This window comes from Acinonyx jubatus, chromosome X (genome assembly GCF_027475565.1).
Source record: "Acinonyx jubatus isolate Ajub_Pintada_27869175 chromosome X, VMU_Ajub_asm_v1.0, whole genome shotgun sequence".
NCBI classification, from domain to species: domain Eukaryota; kingdom Metazoa; phylum Chordata; class Mammalia; order Carnivora; family Felidae; genus Acinonyx; species Acinonyx jubatus.
This window is the reverse complement of record NC_069389.1, coordinates 84,100,067-84,115,955: the sequence shown is the minus strand read 5'-3', so window position 1 is coordinate 84,115,955 and position 15,889 is coordinate 84,100,067. Positions and strand designations below refer to the sequence as shown.

At 34.8% G+C, this 15,889-nt stretch overlaps 1 protein-coding gene across 2 annotated transcripts in view; it reads right to left on the bottom strand.

Annotated features, from left to right (window-relative positions):
* Positions 1 to 258: 258 nt before the first annotated feature.
* The window catches only part of LOC106985471 (small ubiquitin-related modifier 2), a 148,555-nt gene continuing 132,924 nt past the window's right edge, over positions 259 to 15,889 (bottom strand). For both annotated transcript variants that reach the window (XM_053201505.1, XM_027054904.2), the window contains one exon: positions 259 to 2,613. In XM_053201505.1, coding sequence (XP_053057480.1) covers positions 2,190 to 2,477 — 288 coding nt within the window. In that variant the 5' untranslated portion in view covers positions 2,478 to 2,613 and the 3' untranslated portion in view covers positions 259 to 2,189. The remainder of the gene's footprint in view (positions 2,614 to 15,889) is intronic.

Sequence of the window (15,889 nt, the reverse complement as noted above, 5' to 3'; positions counted from 1 at the left end):
TGCTCACGCTGTCTCCATCTCTCTCAAAATAAATAAATAAACTTAAAAAATAAATAAAGAGAACTGGATCTTACAAAGATTGAAAAGGAAGAAATAAGTGTTTCATTATTTACAAATGACATGGCTGTGTGTGTGGAAATTCTAAAAGTATTTACAAAAAAACTTACTAGAATTAATAAATAAATTTAGCAAGTTTGCCAGATATAAGGTCACTGTATGTATTGGTCAGAGTTCTCCAGAAAAACAGAACCAATAGGATATATTTAGGAAAGGATTTATTATGACGAATTGGCTTACACAATTAGGGAGGTTGTGAAGTTCCACAATTTGCCATCTGCAGGCTGGAGATCCAGGAGAGCCAGTGGTGTAATTCAGTCAGTCTGAAGGCCTGAGAATGAGGATCAAGGCCAGCAGGAAAAGATTGATATCCTGGCTCAAGCAATCAGGTAGGAAGGGCTCAATTCTTCCTTTGCCTTTTTGTTTTATTCAGCCCCTCCACAGATAGGATGATGCCAATCCACACTATGGAGGGCAAACTACTTTTTTGGTCCACCTATTCAAATACTAATTTCATCCAGAAATACCCTCACAGACACCCAGAAATAATGTTTAGTGAAATATCTAAGCACACGTTGATCCAGTCAACTTAACACATAAAATTAACCATCATAATATACAAAAATGATTTGTATTTCTATACATTAATGACAAGCAGAAAATAAAATGAAAAATAATGCCACTGGCATTATTTTAAAAAATTATCAAATATTGAGGGATAAAATTAACAAAAGATTGCAATACTTCTACAAAGAAAAGTACAAAAACATTGAGAGAAATTAACATAGACCTAAATAAAAAGAGAATTGTACACTGGCCACCAATTAGAAAACTCTATATTTTAAAGATGTTTATTTTCTATAACTCAATTTCCAATACAAAATAATAATCCCAGTAGGCTTTTTAAAATGGAAATTGACAAGTGGATTCTAAATTGTACATAGAATTGCAAATGGCAATAACAGCAATTAAAATCTTGTAGAAAAACAAAATTTGATGATTTACAGAAATCAAATTACTTTACAAAGCTATAACAATTTAACCAATGTGTGATTTTTGCAAATATATAAAAACTGAACAGTGGTAGAGTCTGAAAAGAGATCTATATGTATACTGTCATTTATGATAAAAACAGTCCATTATAATGCAGCAGGGGAGAAAATGGTCCTTTTGGTAAGTGGCTCTGGATTACCTGGGTTAGCCAATAAATCCAAATAATCCTTTGCATCAATTTCAAACTATATGCAAAATTCAATTCCAAATGGATCATAGATTAAAAGTGGAAGGTGAAACAAATGAAAGTTATTTAAGATACATAGGATAATGTCTTAATGACCTTGATATAGTCAAGCATTCCTTAGCAAGGACACAAAAAACACTAACCCTAAACAAAAAAAAATAGATTCCACTTTATTAAAATTAAGAAGTTATTAAGAGAGTGAAAGGCAGGTCACAGAATGGGAGAAAATATTTTCAATACCTGTATCTGAGAAAGGACTTAGATTCAGAATTATACAGAACTACAAATCAATAAAGATAAGAGCAACCCAATTGTTATTTTTTTTTTCATTTTAAACACGGAGTTTATTTAAACAACAAGACATTTTACTTGAAAGGAAAGCTATCTAGGATTCAGTTTTATCCCTACCTAAAGACAGATTGCCCTATATGTAACAGCTATGTACAAAAAATTATAAACTTAGTTTTTCAATCATAAATGAAAAACATTAAAATTCTCCAATCTAACAAGGTATGCAAGGGTTTTTATGTTGCTCTTTGTTTTGTTAAGCAGTGAGAGCAAAACAACTTACTGGAATATAAAGAGCTGAATGAACACGCCACTAGTGGAGAAAAGGAGCATTTTCACAGAAATGGGGTATTTGCCCTTCCCATCTCCATTTGATGTCAATAAAAACATACTATTGGCCAATTAGTTAAAAAAATGCAATATGCTTGTGCACATACACAGTTACTTTTATGTCCAGTAAATGAACAGGGAAGGGGAAAATGAAATACTAGAGAAAACTATACCGTAGTAAGGCTGTGGTGGAACCAAATTGCGGTTTTCTAATTGAGAATGTCTTCTTGATCTGGAAGGACAGAATTCTGGGGTAAAGTAGCAGGTTCCATTATTAGTAGACACCTCCTGTCTGCTGCTGGAACACATCAATTGTATCTTCATCCTCCATTTCCAACTGTGCAGGTGTGTCTGTTTCATTGATTGGCTGCCCATCAAATAGAAACCTGATCTGCCTCATTGACAGACCCTGTCGTTCACAATAGGCTTTCATTAGTTTACTAAGTGGTGTATGCCTCTTAATCTTAAACTGTACCACAGAATCATCCTGCCCTGCCACCTTCAAATTAATATGGTCATTGCTCCTAGTCTTGACACCTTCCTTGGGCTTTTTGTCAGCCATGGCGAGCGCTGGAGTCTCCTCAGCTGTGGCTTCACAAAAAAGTTATCAGGTCCACACCCAATGAGCACACAAGCAGCACTGGGAGCGGCAGAAGGAAGAGGCAACCCAAATATTTTTACTGACAAATCTGGAACAGCTGCATCAAAAACACAATATCCAAATGGTCAGTAAGACAATAAATAGACACTCAATTTTGTTATCAAGTAAAGGCAACTTAAAATAACAATCAGAGAATACTCTACATCCATTGAGGAGTGCTAAAATTAAAACAAATAGAACCTGTCCCACATTGCTGGTGGGAATATAAATTGATAGAATTATTTTGGAACACTGATGGGCTATACATATGACAGTTTATCGTATTACCCAGTAATTCCAGTCAGGTATATATACACAACAGAAATGCCTATATATGTGACCCAAAATAAAAGTATGAGAGTGTTCATGGCAATGTTATTTGTAGTAAATAATGAAAATAGTAAACAACCCAAATGCTTATCAACAATAGAGTGAACTAGTGATGTTATATATTCATCCAATAAAATTGTAGCAGCAATGGAAAGGAATGAAGTACTATTACAAACAACATGGATACATTTCACAAATATAATATTGAACAAGATAACTTAGATACAAAAGGATATACATGTATGATGCTATTTATGAAAAGTTCAAAAATAGACAAAACTCATCTACGGTTTTAGAAGTCAAAATAGTGGTTTACATTGCAGAGTAGTGACTGAGAGGGACATGGAGGAAGCTCTGGGGTGCACATGCTGTTTTATATCTTGACCTGGGTGTTGGTTCCATGGGTGTGTTTATTTTGTAAACAAAAATATCAAGCTGTACACTGAAATGCATATACTTTACTGTATGTATGTTGTATTTCAATAAAAATATTTACAAAAAACCTGATGACATCCAGAGCTGGAAAGGATGGGTGGAAATAGATACTCTTGCACATTTTTATTGAAAGTTGATTGCTACATCCCTTTTGAACATTGGAAGTTATATTTAGGGAAATTTCAAATATGCCTGTCATTGACCAAGAAATTTCACTTCTGGAAATCTATCTAAGTAGTCAATATGATTGTTTGCTTACGATTTCTGATTCTCACTCTATGTGTGTGGTTGGACTGTCCTCAACTTCCTTAGATTTAGGCATTGCCATAGACTGACTTTGGCCAAAGAAATTTGAGTGGAAGTGACATTCCCACAAACAAAATAAAAATGACCAATGGTTACACAAAAACCAAACAGCCCTCCTCTGCGCCCCCCCTCCCAAATTCCCCAACCTCTTTAACAATTAACTAAATCCAAATGTTAATAATAATAATAATCATAATCATAATAAAGGGATTTCATTTTTACCTATTTGGATATACAAATTAGAAAAAGAAAGACCTAGCATAATGTTGCAATGGGGCAAGAAACTGAACACTGTTGGGCTCATGCCCCAGGTCACACAGGTGGAAAGCGGGGAAGCCCAAATCAGAACCCATGTCTATCTGTATTCACAGCAGGTGGGCCTGCTCTTCCTATCACTCATTATTCACTCCTGGTCTACCATCTTTGTGATAGAATCTTTGGTGGTAGCCCTAACCATGCTACAAATTGTGTCATGAGCTACATTTCAAATCACTAATTCTTACACTACCTCTAAATCTGTTTCAAAAGTAGAAATTACAAATGTGTTGCAGCTATAACTGCAGCTTGCATTGCTAGTTGGCAAGAAATGAGACTCTGAACCACCAGTCAACTAAACCACCATGTCTATAATGCAGTCTTTTTGGATTCAGGGACAGTTTCTCACCATAAATGAAAAATAAGTAGAGAGTTGTGACATGATGGGGTCAGTTTTTATGGTGTCAGTTTTTAGTGCCATTTCCCCCCCAAAAGGAATAATTTAACCATGCTATTTTTGAATTTTATCCTTTAATATAATTTGATATCACTCCATATCACTTCAAGGATTTTGACTTCAATCATTGTATTAGGCTACTTTAGTGTTCCGTTGTATGTATGTGTATATGTATACAGCTAAATACTTCATACAGTATCATAACCATTAAGAAAAAAATTTAATATCTTCTTTCTCTTTCCTCATTCTTTCTTTCTCCCCTCCCCTCCCCTCCATGGTCTCTCTTCTCAGAAAGCATAGAAATACTGATAAATAGCAGCTGCTGACCAGAGCTAGTCATCTACATAGGTAGATGACAAGGAAGACACCTGCAGGGCAGTCAGGCAACTGGAGACAAAAGATGTATAGGCTGCACTGCTCACCCATGGAAAATTCCATTAACTAAAGATAAGGATGTATGTGTATGTGTTCATGTTGGAGAAGATGTGGTGTGTCTAATGAAATGGGATATATCATTTTCAGTTCCTTTTACTCTAATTATAACACTGTGATCTGAAGAGAGACGACAAGAGAAATGCACTCCAAGCAGTCAGACAACTCTTGATATCAAGTACTTTTGCAGCACTGTATAACCAAATCAGCCCTATGGAAAATTCCATCTTCACCTAAGGATAAGGCTGTGTGTGTGTGTATGTGTGTGTGTGTAACAAAATGTCAGAGGCCATTTTCAGCTTTAAAAAAGATGCTGAAAATTACAAAGAATGAAATATATATAATTAGTAATATTATTAGCCAGAAACATTTGGTATTAATATTTAGTTCTAGGGGCACCTGGGTGGCTCAGTCAGTTAAGCATCTGACTTTGGCTCAGATCATGATCTGAGTGTGTGAGTTCGAGCCCCACATCAGGCTCTGTGCTGACAGCTCCAAGCCTGGAGCCTGCTTAGGATTCTGTGTCTCCCTCCCTCTCTCTCCCTGGGTCCCTCCCCTGCTTGCTCTCTGTCTCTCTTTAAAATAAACATTAAAAAATATTTAGTTCTATAAACTTCCACATTTCTATTCTATTGCTGTGGCTTGAATTGTATCCCCTAACAGATATGTTGAAGTCCTAATACCTGTTACCTGTGAATGTGACCTTATGTAGAAATAGAGCCTTAGTGATATAATCAAGTTAAGATGAGATCATACTGGTTTAGGATCCTAATCCAGTATGACTGGTGTCCTTATAAGGAGACAAGAGAGATATACAGACAGAAAGAGAGAAATGCCATGGGAAGACACAGACACAAAGGGGAGAAGGCCATTTGAAGACAGAGGCAGAGACTGGAATGATATATTTACAAGCCAAGGAATGCTAATAGTTGCCAGTAACTACCAGACGTTAGAAAAGGCAAGGAAGTATTTCTCTCCTACAGCCCTCAGAGAGAGCATGGACCTGCTGACACCTTGATTTTTGACTTCTAGCCTTCATAACTGTGAATAAATTTCTCTTGGTTCAACCCACCTAGTTTGTGATATTTTGTTGTGGCAGTTCTAGGAACTAATACACTGTTGATACATTTTAAATAAACTATTTGAAAATAATTGGAAAAAACCTCCACAGTATATTTAATATACTTCCATGCTCATACTGTCTATATCATTACTTTGTTAATTGGTTGCAGAAGGAATAATTTCTGCATATCTTTAAATTTTTAATTTCATTTATTTTTCTGAGTATATAGGTAGTATATGTTTTAGATAAACAAATAGCAGGATAAATCTGTAAAATAATATTTAATTGCCCTGTGACCCCATTCCTAGGCCCCTTTCCAAGATATCTATAAATAATTTTGTTATATATTACTCCAGATATTTTTCACTTCAGATTCAGTACCAAGAGAAATGTAAGTCTCATTTCCTCTTTCTCTCTGTCACTGTGAGATGCATATGTTTTATTGGTATAGGATATAAGAATAAGAATGCTTATATTTTTATTGAAGTGTAGTTAATATACAATATTATGTTAGCTTCAGGTGGACAACATAGAGTTTTAACATCTCTGTACATTACAAAATGGTTATAATAAATCTAGCTACCATCTGTCACCATACAAAATTGTCACAGTATTATTAGCTATATTCTCTATGCTGTAAATTACATCCCCATGTCTTATTTGTTTTATAACTGGAAGTTTATACCGTTTAATCCCCTTCCTCTATTTTGTCCAATTCCTACCACCTCCTCTCTGGCAACCACCAGATTGTTCTCTGTATCTAGGAGTCTATTTCTGTTTTGTTGGTTCATTTGTTTTGTCTTTTAGATTCCACATATAAGTAAAATCATATGGTATTTGTCTTTCTTTCACTTATTTAACTTAGCATAATATCCTCTAGGTCCATCCATATTGCTGCAAATGGTAATATTTCATTTTTTTATGACTGAGTCATACTCCATTGTATATACATACCACATCTTCTTTAGCCATTCATCCACCGATTGTCACTTAGGTTGCTTCTGTATCTTGGCTATTGTAAATAATGCTGCAATGAACATAGGATTCCACATATCTTTTTAAATTAATGTTTTAGTTTTCTTCAGATAAATACCCAAAAGTGGAATTGCTGGATAGTATAAGAATGCTTAGTGAAGCATTGTCTATAATGGCAAAATATTGGAAGGTAATATCCACCAATGGGTGGAAGCTTGAACCAATTGTTGTATATTCATAATAGAACATTTTCTTCAGCTATCAGAGAAAGAATAAGTTACATCTAGATTAATGACTTGGAGAGATATTCATGATATGCCAAGTAAAATACATACACACACATAGAATATTGATAAAAGTATGGAATAATACATAGTAGATTTCTGAAGTTTGGAAGTAAGGAAGGAAAAGGTATCTATATGTGAAATTATATGTTTTGTATTGTTTTATTCCAGCGTTTTTAGTGAACACATGCTAATTTTATAATTCTTGAAGTACATTTGATCACGGTTTGAAAAAATATAAAAATTTGAAAACCTTTTATTTAATATGAATATATCAATTGAAGAAGATATTATCATTTATTATAAACTTAAAACTTCTAATAACCTTAGTACCTAAAAGTAAAAAAAAATAACATATTGCATAAACTCTGATTATTTAGTGCCATGAACATAGAAAATATGTTTAACTTATGAGTCATTTCACAGAAAAATCTCTATTTGTAATATACACTTATTTCCTTAGAAGGGCCAAAACATCATTCCAGTAATATGAATTATGAAATTTTATTTATTCAAAAATCCTCATTGATGACAGATAAAGTTTGGATGAAATTACTTAGGAGGTGTTGTAATAGGATTTGCAGAAGCCAGAAAAAAGGATGTTACAAACAGCTCTTTTGAGAGGCTTTTCAGGGTCATTTACTTGCTTCTGCGATGTGTTTCCTTTTCAAATTTCTATTTTACCATGTAATTTTGGAGTAGCTCCTGATTATAGTAAATGACCATTGTTCTACAAAATTTGATATCTTAGCAAAATGAAATAGCCTCTGTCACATTAATTTTCTTCTTGTCAACACACTGCTATCATCATGGTCTTCACTCTAATTTATTGTGGGGGGGTATAACAGTGTCAGTATTTTCCCAGTCTGCTAAAGACTGGTAAATGACTGAGAACTGTTATAGTGTGTATATTACAAGTGGTGTTGCCATGATGTCCCAGAAATTATCTGCAGCAGATTTTACTGGTCATGATCACAGCTTAGTGGATCACAATGTCTGTATGCACCATGCATCAAATAGAATAATAAATTGAATGCTTCCTGTGTGCCAGGAACTGTGTTAAGCAATGCACAAGCATAATACCATTTAAAATAAATGATTATCCAACTAGACAGGTATTATCTGTACTTTAAACCAAAGCTCAGGGTTTAAGCCATTTGTTAGGTAGCAAATATCAAAGCTAGGGCTTGAATTTAAGGCTTATGAACTGCAGCTGTTATAAGCTGTATTATTTCCAATAGTATCTGAGATATACATTACTGGAGTTCAACAGTACCTGGTTCTCCTCCATTTTATGCACCTCAGGAGGGTATATTTCCTAGTCCTCTTGTATTTAGGGCCATCTAACTAGTTCTAGACAACAGGCTATAAACAGAAATTATATTTTTTGTTTTCAGGTAGAAATATTTAATTGCTAAGATGTTCATCATAACTTACTATCAGGGAAATGCAAATCAAAACTACATTGAGATATTACCTCACAACTGTCAGAATGGCTAAAATCAACAAAACAAGAAACAACAGGTATTGGCAAGGATGTGGAGAAAAGGAACACTCATGTACTATTGGTCAGATTGCAAACTGGTACAGCCACTGTGGAAAACAGTACCGGGCTTCCTCAAAAAGTTAAATAGAACTACCCTATGATCCAGCAATCACACTACTGGGTATTTACCCAAAGAATATGAAAACACTAATTCATAGTGATACATACACTATGCTTATAACAGCATTATCTACAATAGCCAAATTATGGAAGGTGACCAAGTGTCAATCAACTGACACATGGATAAAGAAGAGGTGGAATACACACACACACACACACACACACACACACACACACACACACACAGGAATATTATTCAGCCATAAAAAAGAAGGAAATCTTGCCATCACAACAACATAGATGGAGCTAGAGATTGTAATGCTAAGTGAAATAAGTCAGTCAAAGAAAGACAAATACCATGTGATTTCACACGTATGTAGAACTTGAGAAACAAAACAAATGAACAAAGGGAAAGAGAGAGAGAGAAATCAAGAAACATACTGTTCACTATAGAGAATGGACTGATGGTTACCAGAGGGGAGGGGATGGGGAGATGGGTTAAATAGGTGATGGGAATTAAGGAAGATGCTTGTCATAATGAGCACAGGGTGAAGTATGGAGTTGTTGAATCACAATATTGTACACCTGAAACTAATATAACACTGCATATGTTAACTAACTGGAATTAAAATAAAAAAACTTAAAAAAATAAATATTTAATTGCTAATGTGCAACTCTCCACCTCTCTTCTCTAGTTGCAGCAACTTGAGGAGACATTGTGTTGAGATGCTAGAGCTTCAAGTTTAAAGTAGCTTGATTATTCAGTCACCATATAGAAGGAAGATATTCTGGAGAGTTGCCTAAATTAACAGTGATGTAATTTCTGCAAGTCAGAAGCATGCTTTTGTTGTGTTAAACTACTGAGATTGTAGGACTGTTTGTTACTATAGCCTAGCTTAACCCACCTGATTAATAAAGAAGCTGGTATTAAAAGTGCATTATTGATATAATGAAAACCTGAAGTGTGACATCGGCTAAGTGGTTTTGTGGTAGGAGTTTTCAGTGATGAAAATTTGGTGAAATTATAACTTATAATAGACTTAGCACATATGATTGGGGAGTTTGCAGGTATAAGGGAAGTGTTTGGAAAACAATGCTAGTAGGGAAATATTATAGGGGAAGAGGCTAGAAAAAAATGTAAGTACTGTTTATAGTAGTGATAGTGTTTGTTGATTGCTGCTGGTTTGACTGGTATGATGGCTCATTTTATGTGTCAACTGGACTGGGCTAAGGGATGCCCACTTAGCTGGTGAAACATTTTTTCTGGGTGTGTCTGTGAGGAAGTCTCCAGAAGAGATTAGCATTTGAATCAGTACACTGAGTAAATATTGCCCTCACCAATGTGGGTGGGAATCCATCAATCTGTTGAGGGCCTGAATGGAACGAAAAGGTGAAGAAAGGGTAATTCATTCTCTCTGCTTAGGCTGAGAGACACTCTTTTTCTCCTGTCCATGTATATCAGCCCACCTTGTTCCTGGGCTTTCAGATTCAGACTGGGAATTGCACCATCAGCCCCCGATTCTTAGGCCTTCAGAGGCAGACTGAATTACACCACTGACTTTCCTGTTTTTCCAGCTTGCAGATGGCAGACTGAGGGACTTCTTGGCCTTCATAACAGCATGAGACAAGTCCTATAATAAGCCTCTTTATATATATATATATCTATAAATGCCCTATTGGCTTTGTTTCCCTGGTGAGCCTAGATTAGTATAATTGGCAAGAATAGTACAGGAAAGAGATGAACTCAGTAAAGAATTAGGTGATTTGCAAACAGAAATAAAGGGGAATAGAAAGTATATGAATTTCAGATATTTTATGGTTGGAAAACTCAACTGGGTTTCAATGTCAAACTGTAAAGAAAAAAAGATTGAGAAAGCTTGTGATGGGCAATACCCATTAAGCGGTTTCAAATTATTAAAATGTACTGGGGGAAAATTAGACTAATGGTGTGACACCCTATAAAACTTTTCAAATAAATAAAATACTTAGGGTAAACATTATCTTAACGAGGTGGTCTTTTCACAGAAGACTGACAACCTCAAGTTAATCCACGTTAAAGAAACATGGAGATATGGGGGCAAGAAAGAAAAACACAAGCTATAGTAAATTGGAGAACTATGCCTGCAAAAGAAGTATGGGTGTAGTTACTGGTACACGTTGCTGACTGAAACGAAAGCTAAAGTTTTGAGACAATTGAACTGTTAAACAAATCATAATCCTGAATGAAGAAAGCCTGTGAAAAAGACTTAAACCAATCCTTGGACCTTCAGAATTAAAACAGTCTAGGCCATCAAACTCAATTTAGGCCTTATGAATTAAAACAATCATTAGGCTACCAAAATTCTACAGACAAGAAGGCGGCTGAGGAAGATGCATACCCCCCAAGGAAGACATCTTCCGTAATGCTCACTTCAGATATAAAGGAGGAATAGAAAAGGAAGGTGAGGATGAATCATGCGGCCACAGAGAACAATTAACACAAAAACTGATACAGAGAAAAGAATCATGGCCTAATGAAGGAACACCTCCATTCTCCTGGGTAAGAGATATTCACAATACCTGCTATATATGTGTGACTTCTTTTTGTCTCCCATTACTTGTCTCTGCAAAGGAGAGTATTTAGAATGGTTATTCTCTCCTTGTTCCACAATTGTATATTAGGATCAGGTAGAGGGCAGAAGACTTGACCTTTTAATTCATAAGTCTCAGGAGTAAGGGGAGCCACAGCTTGACCTGATGGAAGAAATACTGCAAATCATCTGCAGATTCTGGGCTTTCAAAATGTGCCTGAATGGGATTTGTAGTGTCTTCCTTGGAGAGGAGGTAAGTATGTTTTCCCCGTGGAAAGAAGAATGAAGCAAATATTTGGTAGACTGTGATGCAGATTATTAGTGCTTACCAATATCAATTTCTCCTCTACCTCTTGGGCATACAGAAGATCATATTTATCATCTTTTTGAATGTAAATAGGGCCATAAATAAATTTCAAAATAAATGTAGTAGATATTGTAGATTGTCCATTCTACCCTTCTAACTGCAATTAGAGCTCTGACAGTGAATAAGATTCTACTAATTAGATAGACTTGTTGGATTATTTGTGAGGTAGAAGTGAGGCTAGTAATGAGGACTAATGCTGGCCAATGGGCTATGAGGACAAGTGACATTCTCTTCTAGGCAGGAACATTTAATTGCTTTGTGTACTTTCCTCCCTTTTTGTGGCAAAAGAGAGGTCTTAGCTTGAGATAGCAGTGCAACAACTCAAAGAAACTGAAGAGTTACCACTTGGAGGAGAACGGCCCTATGGAGCCATTTGATTATGTTGAGATGTTTGGGCTGTTTGTTACCATGGCCTATCCTATTCCTTTCACAGTTATGAAACAATTGTTATTATTATAAAAATATTAAGTATAGAAAGAAATTAGAAAGATTAAGTATCTCCCAAACATCTTCAAAGAATAGGTATCTCTTATGCTATACAAATAAATCCAGGCCCACACAAAGATATTAAATTAATTTTATGAAGACAGCAAAACCTTAACAAAAACCTGGTAAAGACAACTAAAAATAATAGACTAATTACACTTTTGAGTAGAAGTACATAAATTTTAAAATAAATGCAGTAGATAGTATGAATTGTCCATTCTACCCTTCTAATTGCAGTTAGAGTTCTGATAGTGATTTATTGCCTCATTCAAACAGAAAACAATCCTGTGTTGCAAAATGTATAATAATATTATATGATAAAGGACTATGAGAATAAACAAAATAAGTGATAAGTCTATATGCTGTATGCTGTTTGATAAGATCTTGCTCATCCCTTGATATAGGTATCTAATATGTTATGCAGTCCAGATTATTTTTCTTTAGGGAATTCTGCCTCTTCTTAGATGTCTGGAAAGGATACAATGAGGTTATGCCTAGAAATTATAATTTTGCTCCTGTTTTTATTATATTTATATTTTCACTGTGTGTGCTGGCTGATTTTTGTTTGTGGACAGGGGATCTATTGATTTTTGTGTATTTACTTTTTGCTATAATACCTTACTTCAATAGCCTTCTCATCATTTTCAGACTATTCTACTTGGATGATTACACTTACAGATTTTCTGAAATAGTTTTAAATAAACATTGTGCCCCATAATTTCATTGTTAAATGCTTTAAATCATAATACCAAAAAGATAAAATAGCACCCTCACTTTCAGACTTTGCCTTTCTAAGCAATACTCTACTCTCTTCTAAGAGTTCATTTTATTCAGAGAACTGAGCTCCAAGAAGCATGATTTTGGAAGAACATTGTGTCCTTCTAATCCAGCTTTACCATGGGTTCTTCCAGAAGAACTAACATCTAGAAACCTTTGGGTATGGGAAAAAGGGAATTTTAACTCATATTAAAAATTCACAATTACTTACTTCTTTGCAGTTAGATAAGTAGGTTTCAAGTAGGAATTCAACCTATTCAAATGGAATTTAGTAGTTATGGAATTTATGGTTGTGATACTATGATTGCTTCTGCATTTCTATGGCTTTTCGGTTTCTAATGTATTTTCTACATGCTTTCTCACTTAATTCTCATAAAAATATGAGCTGTAGAATTATTAGGTATCTCCTTGATGTTTTTGTTGTGAGTTTCAAATATGAAAATTCACATGAAATTCCAAAGTACAATATCTGGAAAGAAAATAATCACTCAGCAAAATTTCCTTTTTATTACTACTACTGCTGTATGACTAGATACCTATATCTAATTTTGTCTATCTTATTAAGTCTACAATGACTTTTTTTTAGTAATATAAAAAACATGTTTATCACTCCCAGGATATGATGGAAAACTTTTGTTTTACATATATATATATATATATATATATATATATATATATATATATATATTGGAGCATATTTTGCTTATTATTTTTCAATTTGCCTTTTTTTCTATGATACTTCATGGGTGCCCATGCAAAGATGGATGACTTTTTAATTATAATTAAAGCATCAGAGCCCTGCAGACACACGCAGGGAGAAAGTTAATGGTTGTCAATAATAAACTTTCTTGATTTTATTCATTTAGCATAATAAATAAATAAATAAATAAATAAATAAATAAATAAATAAAGGTATATCAGAATACAACCAAGTATGACATTGTTTTGGGATAACCTAGATTGAATGTGTACATATATGCATAGGTGCCTATGCACATATGTGTATCAAAACAAGTCATCTTAAATTTCATTATTCTTTTTTTTAAATAATATAATTTGTCAAATTGGTTTCCATACAACACCCAGTGCTCATCCCAACAAGTGTCCTCCTCAATGCCCATCACCCAGTGTCCCCTCTCCCCCATCCCCCATTAACCCTCAGTTTGTTCTCAGTATCCAAGAGTCTCTTATGGTTTACCTCCCTCTAAGAATTGCACAAGTGGTTGGTATTTTGCTTGTCAGGTGCCTCTGAAGTATGAGAATAACAAATGGGATGCAGAAGGTAAGAAATCTTCCAGGAATTTACAAACATGGCTTTGTGTTAAAGAATTACATCTTAGGGTGGGAGGTTGGGCAAAAGGGATGAAGGAGACAGGGAGATACAGTCTTCCAGTTATGGAATGAATAAGTCACAGGAGTAAAAGGCACAACATAAGAAATATAGTCAATGATATTGTAATATAGTGATGTAACAGGATAGATGGTAGCTACACTTGTGTTGAAAGACATTACACTTTATATTCTCTGTAAGTAACAAAGTGATTGTGATTGAATAAAATAGTGTTGCCCAGTGGGCATGCATTATGAAAGCTTTGGAAGATCTGAAGATACATCTGTGAATTTATTACATTCTATATCAAATAACTATAATTTGAATACCATAACTACTTATAACCCACCGTACCTATTAAAATTATACTCAAAACTGAATACAATTAACCATAAGTACAACCAACCATAATTACGTAATATCAAACATTACCTGTAACCAAAACTACCACCAACGATCTCCAGTGGTCACAACTAGTTACCACAAGTAGCTAGTAGCCATGTTTAATAGCCATGGCTAGGTAGCAGTCATGAATGGTGTCCATTGCTAATTGGTTGCCATAACTATTTACAATGAATAGTTAGCTATGGTGACTATGTTTGGCTAGAATTAACTAGAATTATTCACAACTAGGACCCACAACTATTTAGTAACTAAAAATAACTATATTAACTGCAATTACTTATAGATAACCATAAGTAGCTTAACTGTAACTATAACCATAACTTTATAACTATAGCTAACTATAGCAATAACTACAATGATAATAACAATGATAACTATTACTGACTATAATATAACCATATCTGAAACAAAAAATGATGATATAGAAACTGACTACCAAAAGATCTCCTAAATTCTCTATAACTGCATTTGATATTGGGATGTAAGAATGCAGTAATGTGGGGAAGAAGGGAATGTTCGGTGCTTTGGGAAAGCTGGAATGTGAAGAGAAAGTGTAGGTTCTGCTCTGAGGTTTATGCTCTTTTGGATGAGCTGCTGCCTGGATAAGACAAAAATAAAGTAGCCAACTTTGAGACCCTAATTGGCTGAGAGCTGTGGATTCCAACTGCCTAGTAGCATATAGGGCTAGAGGAGAATGAGTGACTGTCAATTCTAGGAATGAGGATTGGGATAGATGTTAGAACATGAATGCTAACTGACCAAGTGCATGAGTGTAATAGTTGTAAGGACTGGGTTGGTGAAGTAATACTATCAACTGAAAAGTATTTCCTAGTCCAAGAAGGCAGGAAAGGGTGCATAATTGAGAGTGTGTTGTTGAAAGGCTTTATTTAAATAATAATAATAATAATGATGGGAGAAGAGTGGTAAGTAAGAGTGAAGGGTTGATTGGATGTGAACATTATTTCTCTTTATGTAGAGCCACTTCTGATTTCACTGACTGTTCCTTTATTCTGGGAGCAGTTATGCAAACAGAAAAATGGCATATGACATCTTAATCATGCTGCAACAGAGATAATCAAAGACATTTTCTACCATTCAGTGAGGTCAAAGTGAGTTGGTGTCCACTCCAGGTTGATTGGTGTAGGGGTGACTTTGATAACTCCTCTAGAGAAGTTTTTCTGAATCTCTGGGAAGTCAGCTACCCAGTGACTTTTATCTGCATGACACTTCCTCTGTACCTTAGTTTTTCTGGAACA